This window comes from Cyclopterus lumpus, chromosome 17, assembly GCF_009769545.1.
Source record: "Cyclopterus lumpus isolate fCycLum1 chromosome 17, fCycLum1.pri, whole genome shotgun sequence".
In the NCBI taxonomy this organism is placed as follows: Eukaryota; Metazoa; Chordata; class Actinopteri; order Perciformes; family Cyclopteridae; genus Cyclopterus; species Cyclopterus lumpus.
In genome coordinates, this window is record NC_046982.1 from 18,732,892 (window position 1) to 18,750,960 (window position 18,069).

Here is an 18,069-nt window from a genome sequence, read left to right on the forward strand (position 1 = left end):
AGCAAAGACTGCAACCGTACGCCCATTCACACAACTGTCATCGAGGCAAGAAACACACAAACACACATTTTAATGTCCAAACCTTGAGACACGCATAATAAATTTCGGTTTTAGAGGCGAAGGATTTATGTTCTTTCACCAAATCCAAATAGATTTTTTTGTTTCTGTGCTTTTCGATTGTCGCAGACGTGATTGCAGCATTGGACACACCTGGGCCCGGTGCATAATAGACCTTCGCTCCTACCGACTCCGTGTGGTTTATTTCCCTTGGTTTTACAACATGACATCCGCGCAGCATGTTTTCACCCACCCACCCACCCACTCACTCACTCATTCACTACACTATGGACTTTACAGATTCCTCCCATCTTTTCATTTAACTTATTTTGACTCCCTAAATCAATTTATTTGTTAAATATCTCCCATTATTGTCCCAGTTTCAGAGCTCAGCTGTGACAATATCCAGGAGGTATAAAAAGACCCGTTTGATGAACATACATTTTAATCTTATCGCATTTCACCGAACCATAAAATGACATTTTGTTCATGAGTCTAAACACTGGTTAGTTTTTCTGAATGGTCTGAAATGAATGGAAGAACAAGTACAAAGAAGGTAAAGTAACAGAAAATCTAAAGAAAAAGATTTCAAAGTGTTTAACTCAGAAACACAATGTATTTTTATGATCAACACTTGATGAAAGATGATCAAATGACAAGGTAGTACAACATGTAAACCATATTTTTTTCATTAAACATATCATTTTTTGCATTTTACCAAATGTACCAGAATAAAATCCAAACTATGAAATTGAGATTCTTCATTTCCTCCTGTCTCGTGTCCTTCCTCCAAGTCCACTCCATCCTCGTGGGCTTTTGAGGTGGCGAGCTGGATGTTCAGTCATCTTTACGAAGACGAGCTGGCTTTTTATCGGAGTTGACAGAGCGACTTGAGGCGGAGACGCCTCTAATTGGGAAGATGAGGAGGGGCTGTAGCTGGCCGATGCGTGAGCACTGGGCTTCACGTCGCTTGTTGCCGTGTGTGGAAACCAGAGAGTCCTCCAGAGGGGCGAAACTGACTGCAGTTTCTTCAACAGCCAAAAGTAAAAGCATAGAGGAGAGAAGACGATACACATCCAGAAAACCTTCGAGCCTCGAGGCGTTTTCAGTTCTGCGGTGACACGCTCGTGTCACACCGGTTCAATTTCCTCAAATGTGATAATAAAAACAACCCTGTGCTCGGATCCACACGGAAAAAATGCATATTTCACATCAAAGTCTGAGTGAAACGGAAGTTAGTGCGTCTCCAGCTCCAGTGAAACTGAATAAAAATAGTATAAATGGATTTTTATGCTTTTGGTTTTTTGTTTATCTTTTCTTATTATATCTTAAATATGTGCATAAAATGACCGGGGATGTGATCTAAAGTGGTAAAAGAAGCATTTTTTTAAAATTTCATTCTGACTTTTTTTCTATTTGTAATATATTTGTGATACGTCAAAAACAAATTCAATTCAAGAGTAAATATACCTTCCCTAGAATTGGAACTGACATTGAAGTTTGTAAGGGAACGTAATTCTGAGGATACCAGGAGTACAAGCACTTCCTTTTGCCTTCGAGACACACCTTTCTTTCTAATTCTTTTGACAGCATCTGAACAAACCAGCATAGATGGCCCTATCATCACTGTGATGCCTCAGGCATGCGCACATGCATTATAGACCAAATGGTCTATTTTAAGATTAAGGATTTTCCATCCTACACTAGTTACCAAAGATCCTGCAGCTGTTTACAATCGATCTGACGGGATAATCAGGCTAACAAGCTTGTGACCACTGAAGAGGACCACTAGGAATATACGGGCTGATAAAACACTTGATATAAAACGTGCTGATCAGAAAGCCAAAAGGTTCCACAGGTCTACTTGTAGAACCCGTTCATAACTTAGTGGAATTGATAGGCTAATGTCTAAGCTAGTTAGCCAACAACACTGTTAATGTTTCGTGTGGGACATTAAGTCCAATTAAATCTCTAAAACAACAGTTTTTTTTGTGTTCATTTTCAGTTAAATATAATTAACAGGTCACACAAACAGGTAAATAGACATTATAATATCTTAGTTAAAGATATTCCAGAAAAGATCAATCAAATGTGCTAAAGAATATCTTTTAAATAAATCACGGCAAGTCAAAACATTGAAGACACTTTGAATGTGTGCGTTGTCTGCATATATGACAATATGCATAAAACCCATGTGTGAAACGGGCTCAAGCCTCAGTTCATTCTGAAGATCTTGAAGAGCATGCACAGCACATAAAAAAAAGGTGTTTTCTATTTTTCCTCAGAAACAATAGCTTGTATAGAAAACTAAGACTTAACTGGCATAATAGAGCACCGTTCATATTGACGCGCATGTTTCAGAGTCGTTCCTGGAAGTTATAAAACCTCTCATAGCACCAGATGATGCATTTGTAATGCACTTAAAATTAGGGCAAATGTTTGTTTTTTTCTTCTGTGGAGGTGTACGTTTAACGCTGCTCGGCTCCATCTCCGTGTTGGCAAACATCAATGTGACCTGACAGGATGAAGCGATGGAGGAGAGGACGTGATGACTGTCGTATCTGCCATGATGCATCACTTCATCGACGGCCTTCCAGTCTGTGTCGCCCCTCTACAGATCAGCTTCAATATTAAACCACTTTTATTTCTGGCAACTCCGATAACCAACCTCCGCTGGATTTGGCTCCTTCGTGTGTCTTAATCAGGTTTCTGATGTTTCAAGTGGGAAGTCAATGACTCAGAGTCGGTGTGTGTCCCGGTGCATCTCAGGAAAAACATGGACGCCGGCAGAGAACTGATGTTTGGGTGAAAAGTCTCTGAGCTTCAGAAGCATCTTAGAACCTTTGTTAATTACCACAGCGCCATTACCGATGACTTTTTAAGACATTTTATGACCTTGAACTTTGGGAACGCAATTGAACCCCAAGCAGTTTCTGGGGCGTTTGTTTTGCTCCTGCCACATTTGAATGCATTTATGCACATTCATTATGCCGATGTGTCCTCTACCTGTCACGTGACTGGTGAAATTGTGTCTGAGGGAACGATGGTGTGCGTGTTTAGGTGTGCATACCTGAGGAAAGAGGTCGATATGACTGACAGCCCAGCGCCGGGGTTCAGGGGTCACAGGGCGGAGCGTGTCGTTACCTTAATGGCCGGAGGGTGAGGTCTGTCACTCCGCCTCAGCCGAGATCGCGGCCAAACCTGCAACTATCAAGCCGCTGTCAATCATCCAGAGCCAACACTCGACCTCCGCCACCTTGGGAATTCAAACGAATGGATTCAAATGTGAGTCAAATTTATATACTGCGCTTTTGAGCTTTTGTTGACCTTTCACCTCGACAACAAATTATCTTTTCTTCAAACATGTCTTTGCAACCTGAACAGAATTTCAAAGGATCGGGCTGAAAGGTTCATCTACACTGAAAATGACACTGAATTTGTGAATATTTTTAATATTTCTTGTGTAACTTTGAAATAGAGTCAAAAGATTTCACATCACAGAGTGAAAAACAAAACAGCTATTTTAGTTTCTCTGAACTTGAGTCATGTGAATCGAATCTAGGTTTTGTATAATTTAACAATGGTCATTCTTTTCATAATTGGATTTTCTTAAAGAGTTAAACTTCAACTTAAAAATAAAATAGCAGCACACTGTATTTTCAAGGTGATCCCACAGAAGTATATTATGTAGTGGAGACAATGTGTTAAAATGACGTGCTGAAAACATACTACAAAAGGGTTAAAGTTGTAAGACGAAAACACTGAGGTAGCAACCTGTCAATCACCTTGTAGCCCCGCCCTAAAGCATACTCTGCTTTATGGTCAATTTGACTCTAAATGGACCATAATTTACTAAATGAACATCGTGCTGTATTTACAAACATGAAACTACAGTATGCATGGGAAAACCGTGTTTTAACAGCACTGAGGTCAGCTGGATGTGTCAGTCTGTGTTAGAGTCAAGATATCTTCTGATGACACACGGGCCTGGCTCACGTCCGCAGGATAACATCACCACTCACTGTCGCTGTCACACATGAAATAATCTTTTTTTTTTTCTTTGATTATGGACAGTCCCTCGGACCTGCCTGGCAGCTAATTAGAATCTACGAACAGAAAGTGCTCAAGATATACAGAGGAAAGGCGGAAAGACGTGCCCTGTAAACTTTATGAAAGTGGCTTTTTGTGGTTTCTGTTGCGCAATCCAATCGTGGAAATGGGTCAAATTGATACATAATAAGAATACTTTCAAAAAGGATCTTAGCCAACTGTTTTCCAGTGCAGCAGATACAGATGAAATGAATGCACATAAAAACCAGGTGCAACGAACACATCATGAAGGAAGAATTATTCGTCAAATCTTCTTTGTCGACCATTAAAATTCAATTAACTTTGTCACTCGTTCAAATATTGAACCATTGAAGTAAAACTCCTACAAGCCGAAACATACTGCGATGACATTAACGTGCTCAACTTGATGTCACCATTAATGGACCAGATTAGCTCTGTCTGCAACGTATTCGTATATATCTTGTATGTTATCTTACGTAAAAGTTGTAGCGAGTGGAAATTGACACATGTTGCTGGACATGGAGTAACTTTTCGAAAGATGTCATACGTTGTATGAGGATACGTTGTGTGGGTTATAGACGCATCACAGTGAATACAAAGTAAGAAGGTTACGATATCGTAACCCTAGTTCTATAAGCGGAGCCCTCGACTGGCCTTCAATTACGAGCATGGATACGCCCACTGAATGACAAATGTTTCCCTGATTGGTCACGCCCGTCACGTGACCCTTTTCTGGAAGAAAACAAACAGCGTTGATCCCCGAAAGCGATTAGCAGCAGTTAGTTAGTTCAACATGGATAACAATTACAGGCATTGCTAACTTTGTTCTTTTGGCATTTTTATAATGCATGCCTGTGTTATCGGTCCTGGTAACGTGATATTCGTTTTCCGGCATAATAGTCTGGACTCAACACCAACCTCAACCATTCACTTTTAGAATTGTATAAGAGCATGTCGTCTGCATAGAGATAGAGATGGTGCTTGCTAGTTACTTGCTATTCCATAAAAATAAAACACATGACAAGCGTCAAACAGAAAGCGTTGTTATAGATTATATGTGTGACCTCTGTAGATGTGACATTCATGACTCCTAAAACCTACAATACAACATCCCCCGCACACTATTACCCATTAATCAACTCTCAGTTAAAACATTTGATTTTGATGCAGCAGGAAAAAAGTTAAATAAAGTCAACAGGAATAAATAGAGTTGGAAATTAAGTTTCCTAATACAGTCTTTTTTTACTATTGAGTATTTATTTCTTTAGTTGTAATGTTTCTGTTGGACTTTTTTTTTTTAAGTAGTGGTAGAAACTCTTTTGTGCTTTCAAACTATGGCAGAAACATCTTATCAGATCTGGCTAAAACATTACACTGAATACTTTATTACCAACGACGTGTCCGATGGATTTATTGAAAACAAAAGGCGGCTTTACTGGCACACGTGGGTTCGGCCCGTCTGACACGACAAAGAGTCAGCGACGGTTAAAAGGAAATACAATCCATCCATGGGGAGCAGCTCGGAGTGGATGAGAGATGTAAGTGGAGAAGAGTCTGCTTTCAAGTTCAGGCTGGAGGACTCCAGAGGTACGCACAGCAGTACACATCTGGACCGGGGCTGTGACCTTCTTTACGACTTTACTAAGGGCAGACAGAGAGTCTTTTTGGCAATCGTTGTGTCAGAATCTGCCTTTGATAAATACCCAAGTTGAATTTGTAATTTAATATAAACTTGTTTGAAACATTTCAGCAACATAATCAAGTTCATGTTCTCGTCCTCCTCTACAGCCCTGATTTTATCTCTTTTATATCAATATGACATGAGGAATATTTGCAGTTCATTGTAAATTCTACCTCGTGATTTAGCAACAGTAATATATATAACCAAACAAACAAATGGAAAAACAACTAAATGCATCTGATACCAACATAAATGACAACTCGTTATCTGCACACAGAACAAGAGACCAGAAGCTCCCAAAGACCGGGTCGGGACCCACAGGGGGGGGGGGTCGGGTCCCATCTTTAACATGTTTACAATTCTGGTAAAACTGATTGATGTACCAATTCACTTCATCCACACAATCAAATACTGTCCTTGAATTAATTTGTGTCTCTCAGAATTCAATGAGCCAGAACAACTTTAAGCCACAGCCTCAAACCTCACATTCCCAAGTTCTATTTACCACCTGAGAGCTGCTGTGAATACTGTTTGTCGAGTAGAAGCTCTTCTCTACCACCTTTCCCATGTGCAGTGAATGCAGCATCAGTGTTACAGGGCGTGACTCCTGTGAACAGTGTGTTGTTGCATTTACAGTAAATGTGCCTTTACTGATTCATTTATCTTCCTGCAGTGAACAGCACAGCACACAACACAAGAGGGCGCTTCCTCCTGATAACCAGGATGTAGTGGAGGTTCAAGCAATTTGTTTTTCATAACCATGTTTTCATGCCGATTATGAATTAAAACATGAAATGTATTGTGTCAAACTCCTGTGAGACAAAAAGGGGGGTCCTCTGGAGCGTTGACTGTCTCTTTAATATTAACAGAAGTAGAGTCACTGGATGTGGGGCTTACCAGTGGATGCATGGAGCACACGGGTGGAATACTACATGGAATACTACATGGACTCTGAAACATTAGGATTAAAGATGAAACATGAAATCAGAGAATGTTTAAGTATTTATTTATTCATTCATTAATTCATTTTGTCATGAAAGCAGTTTTGACAAAAACACGCAAATAGATTATTTGATGATGACCTCATCTTGTGAGGAAAGTAAAAAGTATAAAATAAATTCCCACAATTGTACATAACAGTTTTTTGTGATGTGTTGCAGCAAAGTGCTGTTCCATTCATAGTTGCACCATTTCAAGATGGATGGATGGATGGATGGATGGATGGATGGATGGATGGATGGATGGATGGATGGATGGATGGATGGATGGATGGATGGATGGATGGATGGATGGATGGATGGATGGATGGATGGATGGATGGATGGATGGATGGATGGATGGATGGATGGATGGATGGATGGATGGATGGATGGATGGATAGATAGATGGATATATAGATATAAATATGTGATACAAATTGTTTAACCAAGGCTGTGTGGGTAGCTACCACTGAGGAAACTAAGGAGTCTTGCTCAATATTGTTGTGGGAGTTAAAAAAATATGAGAAGCAGTTTAAAAATACTTTTTATATCACTTCTACTCTTTGAGTTTTTTACGGTTGATTCTGATACTTTTTTTATCCGCACGCAGTCAAATGTTTTTCACACAAAATCTGATAATGCAGATATATAAACCCCATAATGTATTAGATTTTTAAATACATAAATAAAACCTTGGTTCACAGTTAATCTCACACAGCTGAGGTTGAACGCATAATAATCCTTCAGGAATGAGAACAAGAACAGGTTTAAAGAATCAAAGTACAGCTTTAATGAGATGGTGAGAGAAACCAAACGACTGCACTCTGAGAAACTCCAACAGCAGTTCTCAGTAAACGACTCTGCTTCTGTCTGAAAAGGGCTCTGATTGATCAACTGCACACCTGAAGCTCCTCACTCCACTAACGACTTGTATGTAAAACCCTCTGAATGAATCCTCCTGTGTTTGAGAAAGACAAAGAGACATCCTGACACCAACGAGGACTCTCTCCCTCCTGGAGAGGGACGTTAACAGGCTGTTCAAGAGAAGCCTGTAGACTACCTGCTCGGCAGCAGACAACAGACGGCAATCAAGAAGCACATGAATGAACCAGATCAGCTGATTCTGCTGTTTGTTGGTGATTTATATGAACAAATAGATCTGTAGCACTTATTAACTTTATTTGTTGGAAATTCCAATCGAAAATCCGACGTAAACTTCTTATCTTCATCAAACCCTTAAAAGAGTTCAAGTTTCACTGACGGTTGGAAAGAATACTGTCAATATTAAAACATCATCTTAAAATAAAACTTTAAATGTTTAGTAGGTGGAAGCGTTAGAATGACACGGCTGACTTTAAGTTGAAGGAGGACAAACTAAAGTTAGACTCAGAGTCAGTGGGTAAGAAAAAGTACTAACAAAGGCAATAATTCATTTTAAATGATGTCATCATCACCTACAATGTCTGTAAAGTTAACCGAGTAGTTTTGTTGTAAACTTAAAGTTCATTTTGTTGTCCTAAACTTATTTTAAGCCCAACCTTCACGGTTTCTCTTAAACTTAACTAAGTGCTCTTGTTGCCTAAAAAAACATTTGTTTTGCTGCATAATGTTGTTCTGACAGAAATTAAACAATTGCGATGTAAGCACAAAATATACTTCAAATTAAATACATTAGGTTGACTGTCATTCTGAGTGTCTAGAAACAAAGGAGATACACAGAGGTGTTATCTACTTGGGATGATTCATGCTGTTTTTAAGTTTGTAAGCTAACTGTGAAAATCCGGTTCAAGAATCGGATACAAAGCATATAGTTTTCCATCATGGTCATTTATTCAAAGTGTAAATCTGAATGCCAGGAATTAGCTAAAGCCTCAAAGGGTTACGTATTAATTAAAATATAAATGCAAAGACTTCCAGCGTGTATGTGTTCCCTCTTACTTTTGTTCCCTCAGATTGAGTTGTATCTCCCAGGGAGGAGAATGCAAAGCTGACTCAGTGTTTCCTAAATATTTTCAAATGTTATCTTCCATTACTGAAACAAGTGTTTTTGTTTGTTTGTTTCATTTCTATTTACTTAATTAATATTACTGATACGAATAAAAGAAATACTAAATAGATCTTTGGTAAAATATACAATATGTACTTCAAGGCACACAATTAAAGATTAATAAAAAAACAGGAACAATTTGAAAATGTGAATAATAAAACCATAAGAACATTGAAATAACACTGAATTTTTAAGATAAAACAAAATATAAGCATTGCTGTCATCTCAAACTGCACGGATAAAAAAGGGATTCTTAATATTTTGTAATAGTCAATGATAAAAAAAAATGTCATAACATTTTTTAATCAGGGCGTATGGGTAGCTAGCACTGAGGATACTGAGGACATTCTCTCAACATTGTTGTGGGACTTAAAAATACCATGACGGTTGATTCTGATTTTAATCTCTTTTTACACAAAATCTGAAAATGGAGACAACACACATCCAATAATGTATACATATTTGTTTTTAAATGTACAAATACATAGTTAATCTCACACAGCTGAGGCTGAACACAAGAATCTTTCAGGAGTGAAGACAAGAACAGGTTTAAAGAATCAGCGTTTCTCAGAGTACAGTCGTTTGGTTTCTCTCATCGTCTCACTAAACCTGTTCTCTGAGAAACTCCAACAGCAGTTCTCAGTAAACGACTCTGCTTCTGTCTGAAAAGATCTCTGATTGATCAACTGCACACCTGAAGCTCCTCACTCCACTAACGACTTGTATGTAAAACCCTCTGAATGAATCCTCCTGTGTTTGAGAAAGACAAAGAGACATCCTGACACCAACGAGGACTCTCTCCCTCCTGGAGAGGGACGTTAACAGGCTGTTGAAGAGAAGCCTGTAGACTACCTGCTCACTGGGTAAAAGACAGAAACATTTTGTGTATCATAAACTCTCCATCAAATGTGAACTGCGTTTTGGAAACCAAGTCGTCTGAAGGATACAGTGATGACATCGACAATACAATCTTTTACAAAGATGCTTTAATCATCCTTGGTTAGAAAAGTCAAGATGAATAAATAACCATTGGCAATGCCGTTGTTGAAATTTTTGAGCATGTTGAGGGTAGAAAACAAAGGCAGATAACGGAGTGTTTGTGAGGAAATTAACCTAAAGAGTTGTTTTTGTGCCCTAACTTCTATAATTGTAGCTTATTCGGATAGGAAAATGTGCTAAATAAACGTTAGTATAATTAAGTGACTGGTAGTGCTACATTTTAAAAGGGGATGTTGACATGTGATAATACTGTTTAATTAAAGTACATTGTTCGGCTACATTAAAAGGCATTAAATGTAAATAGATTCTATAGATGCACATTAGGACCAAATATCTGAATCAGGATGAATAAATAACCATTGGCAACGTCGGCGTTAAAATGTTTGAGCATGTTGAGATTAGAAAACAAACCCAGATAACTGAGAGCTTCTGAGGAAATGAACCTAAAGAGTTGTTTTTGTGCCATTAACTATTATAATTGTCGCTTATTAGGACGTGAAGTACATTGTTCGGCTACATTAAATGTAAATAGATTCTATAGATGCACGTTGGACCTTGTGAATAAACATAACTTTACTGTGAAATCAACATCCAGGAGGAAAACTGACTCAGTTATATTCCAATTATTAGTTTTATATTTTATACATCAGCTTTGTATGAAACCATGAAATGAAGACAAGAAGAAAATTCTTTGTTCATGTTTGTTTATTCATCATGTAAACAATCAGTTTTTTCTCACATTCCATTATTAAAGTCTGTTAAATGACTCTTGATCAATGATTTCAAGGACAGATTCACTTCATCCTCACAATCAGTCAGTTCGACCTAACCCGAGAATGTTTGACTGACAGCTGATCTCAGTGCAGTGAAGAACTCAACAATCTGCGACAAACATGGAGACTAAATGAGTTCAAGAGTTCAAACAGACTTCAACCCTTAAATAAATTCTCTATTTTAGTTTACACAACTCAGCAGTGGATCCAGACATATAAAAAAAATTCAATCCAGCATAGAGAGGCTGAGTGAATGTGGTCTGGACTCTGTGGAGGAGAGTCATGGTTTTAGAGACGCTGTAGAAGGACAGAATACCTGCATTGTGATCCAGGTAGAGTCCTAATCTGTAGGACCCACGACCTGAGACGGGAAATTGGACTTTGTTGTACAAAAAATTACAATATTTTCTTTCACATCGTAATGCCCAAGATTTGTCATTCCATCCAAATCCTGAATCGTCCCATTCCCCTTTTCTGTTGATATCCTTGTATGCAACGGCAACTTCAACTCCTCTTCTCCACTCCACCTCCCAGTAACAACGTCCAGTCAGACTCTCTCTACTCAGGACCTGATGACATTCACTGAATCTTTCTGGATGACTAGAATGAGACTGATGTTCTTTCATTAATGTAGCTTTTCTGTCCCCATCAGATAATAACAGCTCTGTGTGTGCTGTGTTTGGATCCAGTGTGAGTTCCCGTGAATACTTTAAGAATCCATCTCTGGTCGTGGGCTCTGGTTGTGACAGTAAAACATCCACTTCAGTCACCGTCAGTGAGACGTTTGTCCATTTCTCTCTAAGGACGTCCAGTAGTTTATCTCTGACTTCTGAAACAGCCGCTGTCACGTCCTCAAAGTAGCTCAGAGGACGGATGTTGATGCTGGATGAGTCTGTAGACTCACTGAGTGGTGACAGTGAGGGGTAGTTGAGTAGAAACTGGTTGAGATCCTCTGTGTGTGAGAGCTTCTGCAGCTCAGCGTCGTTCCTCTTCAGCTCAGTGATCTCCTGCTCCAGCTTCTCCTGAAGCTCTTTGACTCGACTCACTTCAGTTCTCTGCTGGGATCTGACCTGCTGCGTCACATCAGAGCTTCTTTTCTCAAAGAGACGGATCAGCTCAGTGAAGATCTTCTCACTGATCTCCACTGTTTTATCAGCAGAGAGATTGATGGCCTCCACCTCCTGATGGAGCAGCTTCACATCTTTCTCTCTGTCCTGGATTCTCTGCTGGATGTTTAGTCGACTCCCCTCCAGCTCTCTCTGCCTCTCGGTCCTTTCTGCTGCAGCTGAGACTGTGTCGTGGTCTTTGTGTTCATCCATTAAGCACAGATAACAGATACACTGCTGATCAGTACGGCAGAAAATCTTCATCACCTCATCGTGAAGAGAGCAGATGTTCTCCTGGAGCTTGTTGGAGGGCTCCACCAGCTTGTGTTTCTTTAATGGAGGTACATCATAATGACGCTGAAGGTGTTTCTCACAGTAAGAAGCCAGACACACCAGACAGGACTTGAAGGCTTTCAGTCTCTTCCCAGTGCAGACATCACAGGCCACATCTTCAGGTCCAGCATAGCAGTGATCAGCAGGAGCAGCTTGGAGTCCAGTCTTCTTCAGCTCCTCCACTAAATCTGCTAACATGGTGTTTTTCACCAGGACAGGCCTCGGTGTGAAGGTCTGTGCACACTGAGGGCAGCTGTGGAGTTTCTTCTCATCCTCTTCATCCCAGTGGGCTTTAATACAGCTCATGCAGTAGCTGTGTCCACAGGGAATAGTCACCGCATCCTTCAGTAGATCCAGACAGATGGAACAAGAAAAGGTCTCCTGGTCCAGTTTAATTCTCTTTGGACCCATATCGACTTGTCACAGAGACTTTGAGAGTGTTGCTCTAGACCAGCTTACATCAAACTCTGTGCCTTTTCCTCTTCATTTGATTACCTCCAATGAATGGGGCTCTTCAGCTCCCGCCCTATCAAATTGGTTGGTTACACCCACATTCAAACATGAGTATCAGTGAGGGGGAGGGAACAAGACGAAAAGCTCCTGCATACCGGCAGGAGGGATTGTCTCGTAAAAGTTTCACCATCTTTTATAACATGTAGTGAAGATTAGAATAAAAATAATCTATTGACTTGTGGAGTTCTTTCAATGAGTTTCAGCTCAAAACCAGAACTGTTCTGATGTCGGCTAACTTTCAAATTCTACCAAGGACAGAGTCCTTCCTTTAGAGAATGTCTTAGGATGCCTTTGTGTAGAAGATAATACTAAATGTTAGATCTGATACCATTGCACAGACAGCATTTTGAAAACTGATGCCTAATATAATATAAACATTACTGCCAAATGATTTCATTCAATGGATAAAACAGGGCTGTAAAGATATCTACCACTGAGGACATGCTATCAATGTTGTTGTGGGAATTGAATTCTCTCAACATTGTTGTGGGACGTTAAAATAAATTAGAGTAGGAGTTTGAAACACCGTTTATATAAATTCTACTCATTTTTTTGAAGGTTGATTCTGATACTTTTTTATCTTGTTTTGGACAGAATCTGGAAATGGAGACGATACACATTGTATATAAATCCAATAATGTATAAATATTTGTTTTTAAATGTACAAATACATAAATAAAACCGTGTGCATAGTTAATCTCACACAGCTGAGGTTGACTACATAAGAATCCTTCAGGAGTCAGAACAAGAACAGGTTTAAAGAATCAAAGTACAGCTGTAATGAGACATGAGAGAAACCAAACGACTGCACTCTGAGAAACTCCAACAGCAGTTCTCAGTAAACGACTCTGCTTCTGTCTGAAAAGGTCTCTGATTGATCAACTGCCAACATGAAGCTCCTCACTCCACTAACGACTTGTATGTAAAACCCTCTGAATTAATCCTCCTGTGTTTGAGAAAGACAAAGAGACATCCTGACACCAACGAGGACTCTCTCCCTCCTGGAGAGGGACGTTAACAGGCTGTTCAAGAGAAGCCTGTAGACTACCTGCTCACTGGCTAAAAGACAGAAAATTAGTAATGTATATCACAAACTCTCCATCAAATTTGAACTGTGTGTTGGAATCAAAGTCGTCTGAAGGATACAGTGATGACATCGACAACACAATCTTTTACAAAGATGCTTTTATCATCCTTGGTTAAGAAAGTCAAGACAATCATTTATTTCTTTAAATTAGGACCAAATATCTGAAAATGGAGACAATACACATTGTATATAAACCCAGACCAAAGCATAGGACCAAATATCTGAAAATGGAGACAATACACATTGTATATGTTAGAGTTTATAGCATGTGTTTTCAATTTGCATTAAAAAAATGTACGCCCTATGAATGTAATTACTGTAGCTAACAGAAGAAGAGTAATACGTTGTTGTTTTACTTATTCTATACCGTTCACCCTGAGGACAAGAGGTCAACAGGTTTAATGTGCAGGCACAAAACTAGGTTTGTCTCGTGTCTCCCCACATACCTCACACACCCGCGCAACACACATGGCTCAGGGTCATCTCAGACTGATAAGGGACTAGACAAACTGTTTCCTCATTCTGTGTGGGATAACCACTTGCTTCAATAAAAAGGACTGTCTGGAGAATGGCGAGCCAGAGTGTTTTGCAGACGTGCAGAGGCACAGCTCAACATTCTCCTTGCAGCAAGTAAAACCAAGAGCTCGAGTCTGTCATCTGTGGTCATTGGAGTGTGGGTCTGTTAATTGAACTAGCGGGGCTTTATCTTTATGGTAAAAACCCCACAGTATATAAACCCAATAATGTATTAATTTTTTGTTTTAATGTACCAATACATAAATAAAACCTTGTTCCAGCTCACACAGCGGAGATTGAACACAGAATAATCCTTTAGGAGTGAAGACAAAGACAGGTTTAAAGAATCAAAGTACAGGTTTAGCAAGAAGGTAAGAGAAACCAAACGACTGTACTCTGAGAAACTCCAACAGCAGTTCTCAGTAAACGACTCTGTTTCTGTCTGAAAAGGTCTCTGATTGATCAACTGCCAACATGAAGCTCCTCACTCCACTAACGACTTGTATGTAAAACCCTCTGAATGAATCCTCCTGTGTTTGAGAAAGACAAAGAGACATCCTGACACCAACGAGGACTCTCTCCCTCCTGGAGAGGGACGTTAACAGGCTGTTCAAGAGAAGCCTGTAGACTACCTGCTCACTGGCTAAAAGACAGAAAATTAGTAATGTATATCACAAACTCTCCATCAAATTTGAACTGTGTGTTGTGTAGAAGAAATATATACATTACACTGTTGGCAAATAACTTGAGACTATAGAGCATTTTAATACAGCATTAAGGTAAATCTGCACACTAGCTTGCTTCAGCCTAAACAACACACAGCATTGACCCTAGCATTAAGGTCACGTAAGTTTGCGCGGAGTTACGAGAGCCCAAGGCCGAACTCAGTGGGAAAAGACAAAGTAAGGGAGCGCCTGGTCCAGCACACACACTGCCCTTATTTTGACTAGGGCAAAATACACAGTAGCATCCCAGACGTTAGTCAAGGGCACCCCATCCTGCAAACTGGATTATGCCAGCTCTCACTACGCCCCCACCCTTGCACCCCGACAACATGCACACACACTGATGGATGAAGACCACAACCAATGGACATGAGCCAGTGTGGGTGGAAAATACCCAGTGCTCCAACCAGGCCGCTTCTAGCTAAAATAAGCTCCGCCTGCTACAATAGTCTTAACCAATAGGACCTCACAAGAGGAATCCTTTTTGAAGCTTCCGCGTACGCTGTTTAAGCGCCTTGTTTCCGGACACTCAACCCTGTTGAATGTTTTAAATTAGGACCGTGCACGTTTAACTGTACGGGATGCAATACTCTGCCTTTTTGCTAGCTGAATAAATACTTGTGATTTTACCTCTCGACTCCACATTAAAAGCCTGAGCCGCACACTTGTTCCCTGCGTTCCGACGGACAACAGTTGGAATCAAAGTCGTCTGAAGGATACAGTGATGACATCGACAACACAATCTTTTACAAAGATGCTTTTATCATCCTTGGTTAAGAAAGTCAAGACAATCATTTATTTATTTAAATTAGGACCAAATATCTGAATCAGGATGAATAAATAACCATTGGCAACGTCGGCGTTAAAATGTTTGAACATGTTGAGGTTAGAAAACAAACCCAGATAACTGAGAGCTTCTGAGGAAATGAACCTAAAGAGTTTTTGTGCCCTTAACTTCTATAATTGTAGCTTATTCGGACATGAAAATGTGCTAAATAAACGTTAGTATAATTAAGTGACTGTTAGTTCTACATTTTAAAAGCGGATGTTGACATGTGATAATACTGTTTAATTAAAGTACATTGTTCGGCTACATTAAAAGGCATTAAATATAAATAGATTGCATAGATGCACGTTGGACTTTACTGTTAAATCAACAAATTGACTAAGTTAAATTCCAATTGTTAGTTTTATATTTTATACATCAGCTTTGTATGAAACCATGAAATGAAGACAAGAAGAAAATTATTTGTTCATGTTTGTTTATTCATCATGTAAACAATCAGTTTTTTCTCACATCCCATTATTAAAGTCTGTTAAATGACTCTTGATCAATGATTTCAAGGACAGATTCACTTCATCCTCACAATCAGTCAGTTCGACCTAACCCGAGAATGTTTGACTGACAGCTGATCTCAGTGCAGTGAAGAACTCAACAATCTGCGACAAACATGGAGACTAAATGAGTTCAAGAGTTCAAACAGACTTCAACCCTTAAATAAATTCTCTATTTTAGTTTACACAACTCAGCAGTGGATCCAGACATGTTAAAAAAATTCAATCCAGCATAGAGAGGCTGAGTGAATGTGGTCTGGACTCTGTGGACGAGAGTCATGGTTTTAGAGACGCTGTAGAAGGACAGAATACCTGCACTGTGATCCAGGTACACTCCTAATCTGTAGGACCCACGACCTGAGACGGGAAATTGGACTTTGTTGTACCAAAAATTACAAAATTTTCTTTCACATCTTAATGCCCAAGATTTGTCATTCAATCCAAATCCTGAATCGTCATATTCCCCTTTTCTGTTGATATCCTTGTATGCAACGGCCACATCAACTCCTCTTCTCCACTCCACCTCCCAGTAACAACGTCCAGTCAGACTCTCTCTACTCAGGACCTGCCAACATCCACTGAATCTTTCTGGATGACTAAAATAAAACTGTTGTTCTTTCATTAATGTAGCGTTTCTGTTACCACCAAATAATGACAACCATCTGTGTGCTGTGTTTGGATCCAGTGTGAGTTCCCGTGAATACTCTAAGAATCCATCTCTGGTCGTGGGCTCTGGTTGTGACAGTAAAACATCCACTTCAGTCGGCATCGGTGAGACGTTTGTCCATTTCTCTCTAAGGACGTCCAGTAGTTTATCTCTGACTTCTGAAACAGCCGCTGTAACGTCCTCAAAGTAGCTCAGAGGACGGATGTTGATGCTGGATGAGTCTGTAGACTCACTGAGTGGTGACAGTGAGGGGTAGTTGAGTAGAAACTGGTTGAGATCCTCTGTGTGTGAGAGCTTCTTCAGCTCAGCGTCGTTCCTTTTCAGCTCAGTGATCTCCTGCTCCAGCTTCTCCTGAAGCTCTTTGACTCGACTCACTTCAGTTCTCTGCTGGGATCTGACCTGCTGCGTCACATCAGAGCTTCTTTTCTCAAAGAGACGGATCAGCTCAGTGAAGATCTTCTCACTGTCCTCCACTGTTTTATCAGCAGAGAGATTGATGGCCTCCACCTCCTGATGGAGCAGCTTCACATCTTTCTCTCTGTCCTGGATTCTCTGCTGGATGTTTAGTCGACTCCCCTCCAGCTCTCTCTGCCTCTCGGTCCTTTCTGCTGCAGCTGAGACTGTGTCGTGGCCTTTGTGTTCATCCATTAAGCAGAGATAACAGATACACTGCTGATCAGTACGGCAGAAAATCTTCATCACCTCATCGTGAAGAGAGCAGATGTTCTCCTGGAGCTTGTTGGAGGGCTCCACCAGCTTGTGTTTCTTTAATGGAGGTACATCATAATGACGCTGAAGGTGTTTCTCACAGTAAGAAGCCAGACACACCAGACAGGACTTGAAGGCTTTCAGTCTCTTCCCAGTGCAGACATCACAGGCCACATCTTCAGGTCCAGCATAGCAGTGATCAGCAGGAGCAGCTTGGAGTCCAGTCTTCTTCAGCTCCTCCACTAAATCTGCTAACATGGTGTTTTTCACCAGAACAGGCCGGAGTATGAAGGTCTGTGCACAGTGAGGGCAGCTGTGGAGTTTCTTTCCATTCTCTTTATCCCAGTGGGCTTTAATACAGCTCATGCAGTAGCTGTGTCCACAGGGAATAGTCACCGCATCCTTCAGTAGATCCAGACAGATGGAACAAGAAAAGGTCTCCCGGTCCAGTTTAATTCTCTTTGGACCCAT

The 18,069-nt window shown here is 40.2% G+C and overlaps 2 protein-coding genes across 2 annotated transcripts; both read right to left on the reverse strand.

Moving 5' to 3' along the window:
- Window positions 1-10,784: 10,784 nt before the first annotated feature.
- Window positions 10,785-12,458, reverse strand: LOC117746246 (tripartite motif-containing protein 16-like). The gene has a single exon (XM_034555270.1). It carries the CDS (start codon window positions 12,456-12,458, stop codon window positions 10,785-10,787), a length of 1,674 nt encoding a protein of 557 aa, XP_034411161.1.
- Window positions 12,459-16,395: 3,937 nt separating this feature from the next.
- On the reverse strand, window positions 16,396-18,069 carry LOC117746524 (tripartite motif-containing protein 16-like). Its single transcript, XM_034555710.1, has one exon. The coding sequence runs from the start codon at window positions 18,067-18,069 to the stop codon at window positions 16,396-16,398; it is 1,674 nt and encodes a 557-aa protein (XP_034411601.1).

Coding starts and splice junctions, on each gene's coding strand:
- LOC117746524 (XM_034555710.1), bottom strand. CDS start 18,069: ATGGGTCCAAAGAGAATTAAACTGGACCGGGAGACCTTTTCTTGTTCC.
- LOC117746246 (XM_034555270.1), bottom strand. CDS start 12,458: ATGGGTCCAAAGAGAATTAAACTGGACCAGGAGACCTTTTCTTGTTCC.